Here is a 13,738-nt window from a genome sequence, read left to right as displayed (position 1 = left end):
ATTTCTAATTCTTAGATTCACGATTATAGCTGTAGGAGTCATATTTCCCTAAAGGTTTTTAATATATAGCACTATGAAATTTTTATAACAAAAAGGAAAATACACATTCTGGTGACTGATTTTAATGAAGTTTAAGATATAAATGTAGTAAATTATGTTGATGCCAGAGACTTTTTTTGCTTTTTGAGGTTAAGCATGAAACACGATTTCTGTTGCTCTAACAGGTCAAAGAGCTAAGCACAACATAGACAGATTAGAAAGTTTTTGCCATGGGATATATATAGTCCATTCTGGGTAGACAGAAAAATGACAGACATACAAACCTGAAGATAATCCTGGCAATAATTATGATGAAGAACATGAAGAAAACTTCACCTTTTCATATTAAGTTGTCTGAAAATATCAGCATTTTTGTAACATAGATGGACTGCTGCAAAGTTTGGCAATCAATCTGTATCCAGAAATTTAATTAATCTTCAGTCATACAAAAAATAATTACACATTTAATGTTCTGCTGAAAAGGTGCATTTAATCTGCTAACATTTGACAGCTGCATTTTTCTTCTGAGCAGAACAGCGGTGGCTTTTCAATATTAGGTATGCGCATAGCTTGAAAGAATAAGATCAGAGCAAAGGTCTCCCAGCTGGTTTTTAAGAAATCTAATGGTAGCTGGTAATGTTGGTAGGAACACTTTTCTTCTCTGCAGCAGAAAAGTCATTAGCAAGAATCTCCCTCCCTCTCCATCTATCTCCAGCAAATCAAAGCCAGACAGAGAAGCTGTTATACTGGAGATGTAGTCAGGTTCTGCATACTAACATATGTGCCATATACAGTGGTTTACACCAACGTTTTTAAATTGTGCTTGCTTAATCCCCTGGGATGAGACATTTATTTCAACGTGTTAAATATTTTAACATCCGATAGGTATATCAGTATGTCATGATTTAGGATTTTCTGTAAATTACTGTCAGTGAGAATTAGTGTCCATGTGGGCAAGCGTCTGAGAGTTAAGAGGAAAAAGGAAGATGCAGGCGTCAGAGGCAGCCACCAGCAGGTAAATGTGCCCAGGATTATAACAGAGCGTTAGCTCGCACAAATGCCAAGTGCTTCACGGCATACACTGCATGCAGTGCTCCTCCTAGCCGGGGTACTGGCTTTCCTCGGGTTCACCCTACTGGCCCATGAAAGCCAACAGTTCCTTTTAGCATCAGTAGCAATTTACTGTGATTTGTGCCTTTAAAAATTGACCAAAAAGTCATAGAGTTGCAGCTTCACAGGGAACCTTTGGTAGAAGGCAAGTCCTTGTAGTTTATTCGCATGCCAGAGAGTAGTGGGGCTTGGTCTTTCTCTCCAAAGCGTATGAAGTCGTTCAAGCACATTTATTTGAGCAGCGGCAGACGTGTAGCCGCCGTACATAAAGTCTGGGTGCAGCCGTCGCCCCGGCTGTCCCTCGAGGCTGCCTGCGCTCTCCAGCCCACGGCTGGCAGAGAGCAGCTCCTAGAAACACCTCCCAGCACTTTTGGGGGCCTTCCCACCTGTTTAGCCAAGCCGTTCGATTTTTCTCACCAACGGATTAACGTATTCTTCTTTAAAATCAATGTGACATTAAACAGCAGTATTACAAACTTATTCTTTACAAGGACAGTTTCACAAGTCATTTTTAAGAGCGTGGTTTTGCAGTAAGAACGCTGAAGCCACGAGACCGATTCATAAGCACAGAACAACAGGCAACCTAGAATGCCTTAAATCTGGAAAAACCTTGGTGCTGAAGTATAAAATGATCTTTCTGGTATACCCAATTTGTCATTTTATCCACATTTCCTCTGAGAGAAAACGAAAAGTATCGGCTACATGATGAGCTTGCCAAAAACCCTTTTGCCAGCAAATAATTGTGCACGGATGGAGCCAAACGTCTCTGTTGCCAGTCTGTTTCACCGCTGACATGCGTTGTGTGGGGCACCATGGTGATTTATGGAGCCTTCAGGAAGGTGTCGTTGCTGTGGCAATTAATGCATGCTGCCTGCTGCTGTGTACGATAATTGCTCCTGGAAATTAGATACTACTCTTAAATTTCGTATCAGTCTGTCAATTATAGGTTTGTTGACATAGCTGCCATGACAAATCAGGTGACCTTGCATACCAGAAGTACCTAGGACTCACTTCCAGTTGTGTCTCCATGCAACTACAGAAGAAAAGTGTGCGCCATAAGAGATTACACATAATCACGTTGTCTGACACGATGAACCTTTTCCGCTTGAACATGGCAATTTACAGGGTTGGGTTCTTCTAGGACAAGAGCAACACAGGCATGACACCAGTGCTGTGCAGAAACAAGCATAGACGTTAAGAAGATGCACCTCTTCAGATCAGGGTAGAATGCACTGAGTCTGAGAAAGTGGAGCTGGAATTTATAAATCTTTGTCAGCTGATCATCCCTTTGGCATCCTAAGCCCCTGGCCTACAGCTGGGTTTCAGAGGGAATGCATTCAGGTTTCTTCTGGCAAGCAAGAGCAACTGTAAAATTTACAGAGCGCTCCACAATAGCACCAAAATTTGCAAAATTTACAAAATTGATGGCTTTTGCACATGGCTATCTTTCAATAAATACATTGACTACTAAGAGAACTAACAACTCCCCTGTCCCTGGCACCGGTAGAAGCTATACCAGTAGATGCTAAGTTATTTGTGGGCTGAATTTAACCCATGATTTTTAGGGTCAGTAAGAAAATATAACCATAAAATACATCCCCATGGAATTATTACAAACAGCAAAACTTTCAATAAGAATTTTGTTTTGTTTTCCAGAATAATTTCAGTGGAGCTGCCTGAAGATGCAAGACAGATTGGCATTCAGTTCAGATGGTGGCAACCATATCACTCTTCTCAAGGCGAAGATGTGTGGGCGATCGATGAAATCATCATGACCTCTGTGCTTTTCAATAGCATCAGTCTGGACTTCACCAACCTAGTTGAAGTCACACAGTCTCTGGGATTCTACCTGGGAAACGTTCAGCCCTACTGTGGTCATGACTGGACTCTTTGGTGAGAAACATTTATTCATTTCTGTTCTACTTTTGTTTTCTTTGTCTATTCTATGCTAAGAACCAAGAGATTTCTGCACATGAGTCCTTCTGGCAGCTATTCAGAGCAATCGTGTCTCATCCTCACATTATGGACAGAAATACAGTCACTAATCTAATTGCAGTTAGCAGTAAGTTTTTACACCCCATTGCACAGAGATTTATGTTTGCTGGGAACCTTGAATGTAGCATTCTTTCCCCACAAAAAGTTTAAGGACCATCCTAATAGAAACAACTTAGAAAATTCTCATAATTTTCACTTAAAATCCAGTCTGGTTAATATGGGTATACAGGTTATGAAATTAATCTGTTAAGTACAGACTGAATATTTTGTAAATGGTGTTCAGATCTGTTTACATAGCCATTAGATTACACTCCAAAAGGAAAGACAGCAGAATGTTGGTAGAATGAGGCTAGCCATTTGTAGTTATTTTGTGTGGTATTATATCCATTTAGTCATTTACACTGCATTCAGCATTATGACATATTGCAATTATGCCTACAATGTGCTGTGTATTTAGAAACAAAAGCAAGAAAACATCACCTGCCTCAAAGCAAAAATAAAGGCAAAAAAAGAAAAAGGAATGAAAAACAAAGGAAAATAAAATTCTGGTAGGGTTGTGTAAAAATAAGCTTTTTTAGTAAAACGTTAACCTGCTTCACAAAAATTAAATTCTGGAGTACATAAATGTAACATTTGGAATTAATACAAGTGAAGCTCAATTTAATTTCTGTGTTTTGATTAAAACTAAATAACAGTTTCATGATAGTCTGATCAACATATAAACCCTGTATGGCTTTAATTGGCATAGATATATTTATTTGGAGAAAGTAAATCACAGTAATTATAGAAAACCTCATGAAAATATAAATAATTTTAGCATCCCCATGGGCACTCAGAGAAACACTGTTGGAATTTTATTAACAAGTGTGTCTGAGCAATCTGATTTGACTTTCTGATCATCTGTCAAACTAAAAGGAGTTGGCTTAACAGTAGGAACAACACCAAATGTGTTCTAGTGGTGATAATGAGGCAGTAGAAGCACCATTAACCACTTTAATAAGGACAAGGAAGGTACTCACTGCTCATTAAAATGAAACAACATGTTAGGGCTCAAACTGTTTGTATCTTCTTCATCAAAGACTTGGAATGAAAGCCCTTTAATGACATTATTTTCCCTCTGTTCTTGTAAAACCAGTTTATCATGGGGAGGGGGTTAGGTTATTAAGACAGCAGAGGTTCCTCAATTTTCCTCCCATGATTCTAAATCAGAATCAAAATAATAAACGCTAAGCTAAATTCTCCATCCCGTATATTGGCTAGGATCTGTAGTGCTCAGTCATAGTGGAAATGTTGAACCTTCCATGCATCAAATAAAAAATCAAAGACTTTTCAATATTTCCTTACTATTTATGTATAAGTGTTTTTCATTATCACTAGAAGATGTGAACTCCATCCTTCACTGACCTTGTTTCTCTCAAGGGAAATTTTTAAGCTTACACAAAGTCTGTACAAATGGCTGCTAGTTAAATTAATGATTGTTGGCTTTTCCCAGCTGTGAGTCCATTTGGTTCTCATTTTCTAACTCATGACTTTCTATGAGCAGAGTTTGCAGTAGCACTGACACCATCCTCTTGAGAAAAGTCTGACAACTGCTTTTTCATTAGCAGAACTATGGTAAATACACTATAAATCATTTTACAGGGTGTCATCCCCAGGCAATGAATTGCCTTTAATTGTCTATTAGGCCTCTGTGTCTGCCTCAGAATCTGTAAATCTGAAATATTTATCCTTAAAATTGGGGAAAACTGAGGAGGGGTATTTTTCTTTTTGTTGAAGAGGAAGGTTATTCTTTTCAATCTCTGGCTTCATTTAGAAAAGAGGAGTTTGTTGATATACGTACATTTTGAGCAAAGGTGATTTTTGAGTGTTTTATAATGGTCTATATCTGGAACAGTCACTTTATTTGATTTAATCATAAAAATTTGTTTTCAGATTGGTTCTCAGACTTTACTACAGCAAGCATATTGAGTATATGGAAAGGACTCCAGAACACTTTTTTAAATGAAATGTTTGATGATATGTGTTAATTCATCACTTCTCCAAAATGCTCATATGTGGGCAAGGTTTTGACTCAAATGCCTCTGAAGTGTTACAGAATATTTATGGCCACTTGCTGAAGTGCATTTAAGTATTGATAAGGATGCTAAATCTTACTTTTTTTCTTTTTTCTTTTTATATTCATCTGGACACAGATAAAATAGCATTATATAAATAAATTGTCTTCAGTCAGGTTATGATTTAACTCGATGTAATGGACAATAGAGTGTCCCACTGTCCCTGGAGCAGCCTGTGGGAAGACTGTAAATCTGGCTCGTAATGAGCTATCCTTATGGAGCAATATAATACAGTTGCCTTACATCAGCTTGATAGTTTACCTGTGTTTACAAAATGTTTTGTCTTTTAGATTAATTATTACTCTATAACATGCAGAAAGTTTCCTTCAGGTAATTGAAAGGGATTATTTAATGAAGTAGGTATGATGTGATGTAAAAAGTCATGAACATCTACTGCCTTTGATGGAAGCAGAGCTAGGGCTGGAATGAGTGTTTGGCCATTACATCGATATTCTTGGTCAATGCAGCTTTACAAAACCAGCTGCATCTGTGTGGCTTTTCAGTATTCCTGAAAGTACCGACCTCAAAATTGTGTTAACTCTGGGGATCCCAGAGCAGTTTGGAGCAGCACAGATTGGCTGACATTGGCTGTGATCGTTCCCAGAAGTACCAATTAGTTGTCAGTGCTTTGAGGGAGAGTGATTGTTCTGAGGGCACCTATGGGTATTGTGTTCCTGTGCCTCCGCAGGTCTAATTATATACGCACTAGAAACCAACACACAGCTACGTATTTATACAAAAATGTAGCCTCTGCATTCTCATTTCTGAAGATTTTTTAGTTAATTATTGTTATGCCGGGGACATTGCTCTTTTACAAAATCCAGAAATGTATTCCAGCTGCGTGACTCCCAGAACAAAGAAAACGTTTGGTATTCCAGCAGAAGAGCATACCCCTAACCACGTACATGGGAAAGCTGGAGAGCGAAGAAGTGGCAAATAAGGTGGAGCTCCCACCTTTAATGCTACCCTTGTTGACCTGCAGGCAATTTGTGGATGATAAAGGACTTTGTGAACCCATAATGTGACTTCCTCCCCTTAAAAGAGCGTCTTATGGAGCATCACAGATTGTCTTCATCTCATCACTAGCTTCCTTTTTCGTATTTCTTTAATATCAATTTTAAAGAGCTGTTTTGACTTTAAAACAATGCTTACTTAATGTACTGTGTACAATATCCAGTGGCTAAGTTATTATGTGAAAATGAATACTAAACTTAAAGTGTTTTAATCATGACTTGAATGCCACTAGTAAAAAAGATCAAAGTTTAAGATCTTTTTTCTAGTTTTACACCAGTAATATTCAATAGAGAGAATTTTTGTGAAGACAAAGACAAAATGAAACATTTAATTCTTCACACCTATGCTGAGCACCAGTCCTTCAATTTTCTTCCATCATTTTGGAAAAGACTGCTTCTAAGCAGGTGCTTCAGCAAACTGTTTAGTTTCAACTCCTTTATTCTGTTCAGATGAGCTTTAGGTAACAGTGATGTGTTGTGCCCAAGTTTATGTGTGCAATGACAAATTATTTTTCAAATCATTGCTACATATAACTTTCAGCTGATTACAGTGCACATAGCTGAAGAGCCTGGTTGCGTTGGCACAGATTTCCCAAGAGGGCTTCAGTAAAAGTTTTATTTCCCACACCAGCGATGAAATTTCAAGCTACACTGCAGAAATTAAAACCATGTCAAAGTCAGCTTTAACTCCTAAATCTGCAGTATTTGTCATTATGAAAAATACAAGATAAATTTTGGAAGAAAAATAAATTCAGGCAGTATCCAAATGAATTTTTTTAACGTGCATTCAGTTCTAACGATGAAGCCACCAACTGTAGGTTGCCAGCTGGACCACTGATGAGTGTACATTATATCCTCTGCTCAACTCAAAATTATTCATCCCATTGAGAAAAAAAAAACCACTGACGATATTGACTGAAAGAGCAAACAGTTGAGATACAGTTTTCCAAGGCAATTTACTGCCTTCTGATCCAGTTGTCCATGACAGTGCCCCAGTACTGAAGGGAACATTCATCCACAGTCTGTTCGTGGTGCTGATCCATGTAGACTGGGTAGTTTCATATGGTGCCATGAGCTGGATCATCCTTCAGGAAATGAAGCCTCAGAGAGCAAGGTCAGAGAGTAAAAAGGACCCTGGATCTTAACTTGTGCCAAGTAACAGCAATTTGATAATGACAAAACTGTCAGCTTTCAGTAATTTCTTCTAAATCTTTAAGGTAGGATGCTGACATGTATCGTTTAACTGTTTTCTCTGGAAAGGACACTATAGAAAACAGTGTGGAGCAGTGAATTAATTTAAGAGTGCTGAGTAACACTGACTTGTATTCCTAGTCCTTACACTGACTTCATTGTCATTACACACCATTACTGGAAGTGTTCAAAAAACATGTAGATATAGCACTTCCGGACATGGTTTGGTGGGCATGGTGGTGTTGGTTTGATGGTTGGACTTGATGATCTTAAAGGTCTTTTCTGACCATAATGATTCTGTGATAAGAGCAACCTTGAACTAGATTATTCTCTTTGTCACTGCTGTACTGAATGTAGCTTTTTATTTTTGCATGATGATTTGCAGTGATTTTCTTTAAAAAGATGCAATCCCTATCCTAAATTGTTTACATTTAAGAACAGTCTTAGAAAATATTGAAGCTGAAAGGACTACAGTACTTCTGAAGACACGAACTAAACATCTCAAACTAAGGAGAGGGAGATTTTCATTCTGTGTGAACTTTTTAAGAAACATTCTGTTTTGAAGGATAGTATATAGGAATCAAAGTTTAAGTTGTTATTACTTCCTCCTTATACCTCTCTTACATTTGATTTTTTTTTTAAATAGTGTATAGAAGAAAAACCTTCATTTAAATTGAAATAACCTTGTAATTTCAAAATATATTGTGTTACGATGTATGTGATAACTGGGTACCTTGTATCATATATCAGGCTTGGTGTGTTCCAAACATTATTACTGACAAAATTATCTTCTCCAATCCACTGGATAATATAACTCTTACATCAGTACATCCTGCAAAAAAGAAGCTGAGGATCAGCGATACTAATCCTGAAACACAGTCAAGTCAGTGAATGCGTTGCATATAGAATCACTTGAAAAATCAATGGAATGCAAATTCCATGTAATAAGAATATTTTAAACTAAATGCAGTGTATCTTTATTGTCCAGTGTTTGGATGAAATTACAGCTGTTACTGTGACATGACCTTAGGCAATGGATACTCCTGGGGAATGAACTTTCTTTTTGATGTTTTTTCTGTGCATTATCCTTTGCTTGATCCTAACTTGATCCTTAATACAAAGAGCATATAGTAAGAACTAACAGAATAATTCAGTGTTTCACACTCTGGGATACATCAAGGCCTTCCTGGTAATCTGCAGAAGTACCAACAGAAAGATGCTTCTGTGCGTCGTCTCATTTCATGTACCAATCTGCAGAACAAAGAAAGAAGCATCTCTGTATTTAACCCAGAACCATTCATAATGTTCTCTTCTGAATTATTTTGGGGATGGATCCTGATTCTTTCCTTACATTTTCTCAGTTTTACAGGAGATTCAAAGTTAGCTTCTAGCATGCGCTACGTGGAGACCCAGTCTATGCAGATCGGAGCCTCATATATGATACAGTTCAACTTGGTGATGGGCTGTGGTCAGGCGTTTACTCCTCATATGGACAACCAGGTGAAACTGGACTACTCCACCAACCACGGCCTCACGTGGCATCTTGTTCAGGAGGTGAGGCCGGCAGTGAGGACCTTGGTCTTCCATGAACTCTCTTATACAAAGATCATCTGAGATATACTTGTGGCATTGAGCAAAGGAGGATGTTTTCCTCGTTCTCCTTTCTGTACAGAAATTCTCAGTTGGAATCAGTCAAAATGACTAACAGAAGTATTAAAACTGTTCTTTGAGATATTTGGAAGAAAAGTATCTGAGAGCCTGAAATAAAAAATTGTGGCAGGAATGGACCAAGGCTGGGAAAAGAATTGCGGCACAGTTAGACAGAGCTACAGAGTGAGATCTTTCCTGTGCTATTGCTTTGTTTTTCAAAGCAAAATGCATCTACTGTTTCCTGGAATTTAAATGGATAGAAATTCTTTCTGCCCTTGTGCCCAGCCATTTCATAAATGGAAAGCGCATTCCTTCGGGGGATTGTAATGGAGAGTCTTTCATCTCCCACCCCTGGTTCAAACACAGTCCAGGACCGTAATGACCGGCTGTTTCCCTGTCTCTGCTACAAGTGCAAATAGCAGTCGGCTGCGATTTCCCCATGTGGCTCTGCCCTGTGTCAGCGCAAACGCAATAGCGCATTTGGCCATAATTTGTGCTTTTGTTTTCCCTCTTAGATGGCAAGCTGGACTTTCCCTGGCCTCAGGGTGAACTAACCAAGGTCCTTCGGGTTCCTCCAAGCAGATTCAGAGGGTGTCAGGGAACTTGTCCCGGTGCCTTTTCACTGCATTGCCCTGTAACCTTTTGCCATGTTGTGTTTCGCCACGTTTACTTCTGTGGGCAGAGTAGAAAAATGGCAATAACTGAATTTTTAAACTTTGCAAAACCAAATAATGCTTTCTCACCTTAAACGGAATTCAGATGAAAGCTATAAATACTGTATTTCAAACAATATTCATGTCTTCTATACCTAGCAGGCATCATCATGCTGTCCAAGAATAGTTCCTAGTGGTAGGTGTTTGGGGTTTGCCCTTGCCATCAATGGAAAGTCAGTTGCCTTCAGATTTAAGCGACCCTTTCCTCTCTCAGTGGAGCTGAGTTCAGAGAGAAGAACTTGCAGCCAAATCATTTTTCTCACATCGCCTGTGTTGCTGTGATGAAAGAGTAATAGAGAAGTCTATTTGTAGTATATTTCAAGGACGTAATCTGGCGGATACACAAAATACTAATTAATTAAAATGTTTGAAAGTTTTTTTTACTTCGCACACACTGATCAGACCCTGTTTTATAAAACCTTTTAAGGAAGATGAATCAATGAAAAATGTTTGAAAATTGCCGGAAAGGAAACTAAGCCTTTAGAAAAGCTACTGAAAAAAACCCAAAACTGAATAAGCTATCACATCTTCATTTAATACCCTAAGACATCTGAGCAATAAACTCTGTAAAATATTCTGCCCTTCATATTTAATATATAACTATTACTATATATTTTAATATATAAGTAGTCTTTATTGCTTTAACTACTGTAGGGAATCAATACCTTATTATTAGTTTGATAGCAAAGTATGCTACTTGCATAGGCAAGTGTCTGTCCCAAAGGTTCCCCTTGTGCCTGACACCCCAGAAGGGGATGAGCACATCAGTGAGCAGCGACAGGATCTTGGAGATATGGGGATGGTCAGGAGGAGCTGTGCTGTGGGAGTAGTGGCAGAATGGACTCTCTGAATGGGTAGCTATAAAAGGAACACACAGGGTGGTAATAACATTCGAATGTTTTATTAATGCTTCATCAAAACCATAGCACAAAAGTTTTGGGTGCTGTTCTGGCAATATATAAATAAATAAATGGGTATTGCATAAAAATGGAGTAACACGGGAAGGGCAGGTATAGAAAACCGTAAAAGGCTGGGATAAGGGACTGCCTTTATGTTTAGTATAAACAAGATGTAATAATGATCCGAATTTCTGAAAAAGGAAAAAGAAAATTTGGGGAACAGACCTCTCTAGGAATCTGAGTTAGGTACAGGAACAATCATAGAAGCAGGAACGGGAAACTTACACCGCCACTTGCTGTAGCTGTCAAAGATAATACATCTGCAGAGCATGGAGAGGGCCTCTGGAGGCAACTTCAGTAGACCGTGCTTGGGTGCTCTTGAGTGGCTCTGGCAGTTCCTACTGCTGCTCCCCACTGCAGACGGAAGGAGTGGAGGGAGCCAGCATCCCCAGGCAAGGGCTCCCAAAGTAGGTCTCTGAAATGACTGGTGTAACAGTGTGGAGGTCACTTTTGTAGACTTATTCCATAGTAAACTTTATAGTCAGCAGTAGGTGCTGGGGTGACAACAGTAAAAACAATGAGCCAGACATCCTCATGGAGCAAAATAAAAAATTACTAGTCACTAATGCTAAATATACCTCTTTAAATGACTCATATGGCTTTCTCCTATCCTAAATTGTAATATTGTTAGTTTTCTGATAAATTTTTTGGATCACGCCAGGATTTTTCTGCGTCTGGGTCTTTTGCTGCAACATCTGGACCCAGGCAAGATCTTGGCTCCATGAATGTTTAACCCTTGCTTCTGTTCCCAATTATGCCTCAACATTAAATCTGGTTTTTAAATATTTTACTTCAAGGAATGTCTTCCAAGTATGCCGAGCTGTCAGGAGTTTACATCCGCAAGTATTTACCACTCCAGCGAATTTACTCAATGGAGGAGAATCACTGTCCTTTTACCACAGAAGACTTGGTGAGTATTTCTTTCTTCTTTTTTTTTTCTGTTCAATGCAGATAGTTTATCTACTTTTATATTGCTATGACAAAGATCAAGTCCTCTGTAGATCATACTCAAGCCAGTGGGTGGGGTGCAGGGTACCAAGGCTGACCAGTTGCAGTAATTTAATATAAAATGCCTTCCTGACATTAATTAGAGAGTAAAATGTTGGTGAAGTCACCAGAAACTATTGTTTAGGATTGTTTTTAATACATACTGTGACTCTTCTAATAAAGTTCAGACCTTTTCAAAAATAGTGGTTCTTGTCTGTAAATGGTACACTGGAGGAAGGCTTTATTTGGATTGTTAATTTTTATTTTGCACATTCCTTATTGTTTACATCTTCAGACCAAAGCCCTGTATAAACAATAACTAATGATTCATTTCTGGGAATTTTCTACCTCTTGTTTCTTTTTATAGCATGTCTTCAAAAATAACATTCTCTTCTGCAAAAAACAGCAACAAAAAATATCAAAAGCCCTACCCTATTCCTCTTACTGTAATCAAACTTGTTTTGCCTGCCCTAACATTTTTGTTTATTTAACTAGATGATTTCCTCCATTATTTATTTTAAAAGCTTCATTACAACATAAAAATACAAAGTTGGCCTAAATCTCAATAGTTAAGTTATTCCAATTAGAGTTACACCTTGCTTATATTTGACCTGAATGCAATTGCAATGAGAGTTTGCTCAGACTAAGTTATCATTGCAGTTCCCTGTCCTTCATCATTCTTCTGCGCTCTCCACAGCCTCAACACAACCTATTTCTATCAACCACCCCATGATGATCATCTTCTTTCAACATACTGGCCATTTTTACTGTACAGACTATATCCAGAATTTTGTACCTCCAGGCAAAACATCAGGGACTAATATTGATTCCTTAAAGTGTATCAGGTCAAATAACACCAAATGGCACAAGTACGTCTATAAATGACTGTTTTGTATTTAGATTATAATGTACTAACTCTTACATGCCGTTATGTGCCAACAGCTGTAAAATCTGTGGCTCACATAGGCAATTAGAAATTTTAAAAGTGTCTACAATTTTGCAGGATATGCTCCAAAGTAGGCTGTTATTTTTAAATTTATTTATAAGATATATGCGCCACTCAAAGTTATTATTATACACTGTATAGTTGATGTTAATACTGGTGGTGTGGGCCTTTTTTTCTTTAGGATCTAATAATTTTCCTCAGCATATGAGGTGACAGAAGCAAATAATTCCGTTTTAATTTAGGAGACTATGGGGAGAAAATGTGATGAAATAATAGCCAGCTTCCTGCTTTATGCTGCGCACAAATCAGAAATATTTTACACTCTATCTTGTATCTGAAGGGATTTTCCCGTCTGGTAGCAGAGTTTTGTTTGTAATTAAGGTACAAATTACCACCGAACATTACTTTGCTCTTCAGAAACCACATTTTCGGTACTAGTGTGTTGTGCTACAGTGTAATTGGGGTGAAGAGGAAGGATGGCTGCATCTTCCTCACCAAAATCAATGCGACACACCAGATGCGTCTCAGCCGCTTTCCCTCTTGCCCCCCTTTCCACTGGCAGAGGGCTCAGTTGCTCCTTTGGGCTGAGATTGGGAAGGGAATTTTTTTTTGCATTTTTAAAGCACACTTGCTAACAGAGGGCAAGTTTCTGCCTTTAAAATCTTGAGGGTTGCTGGAGAATATGTAATGTGCAGAGCTTCTCCACCACCCCAGCCACACACATCGCCCCAGGGGTCTGGTAGCAAATGTGCTCTTCTTCGGGGTGCCTTCCCCCCATCTCCTCTCCCTTCCCCACCCACGCTCCGCTGCAAGGAGCACCCATCGGCAAAAACCAGCAATGGCCAGGAAGAACAGTGCAGAGAGCGAGGCAGGTCTTCTGCCTTCCCGAAACCGGGGCAAGGGGAAGGAGGCTCTGGGACCCTCCCTTCTGGCTCAGCCCCGCAAGACAAGGGCTGCCAAATACGCAGCCTGCCCTGCGCTGGCTGCCCGGGGAACCACCGCACCTAAGGGAGGACGCAGC

At 39.0% G+C, this 13,738-nt stretch overlaps 1 protein-coding gene across 1 annotated transcript in view; it reads left to right on the top strand.

Annotated features, from left to right (window-relative positions):
- Positions 1-13,738, top strand: part of RELN (reelin) — a gene marked incomplete at both ends in the record, with an annotated part of 255,345 nt that overhangs the window by 154,601 nt on the left and 87,006 nt on the right. Inside the window, 3 exons of the mRNA XM_082013997.1 lie at positions 2,806-3,042; positions 8,824-9,016; positions 11,582-11,694. Coding sequence (XP_081870123.1) covers positions 2,806-3,042; positions 8,824-9,016; positions 11,582-11,694 — 543 coding nt within the window. The remainder of the gene's footprint in view (positions 1-2,805; positions 3,043-8,823; positions 9,017-11,581; positions 11,695-13,738) is intronic.

This window comes from Phaethon aethereus, assembly GCF_964289735.1.
Source record: "Phaethon aethereus genome assembly, chromosome: 1".
Classification (NCBI taxonomy): domain Eukaryota; kingdom Metazoa; phylum Chordata; class Aves; order Phaethontiformes; family Phaethontidae; genus Phaethon; species Phaethon aethereus.
This window is presented reverse-complemented; position numbering and strand designations above follow the sequence as displayed.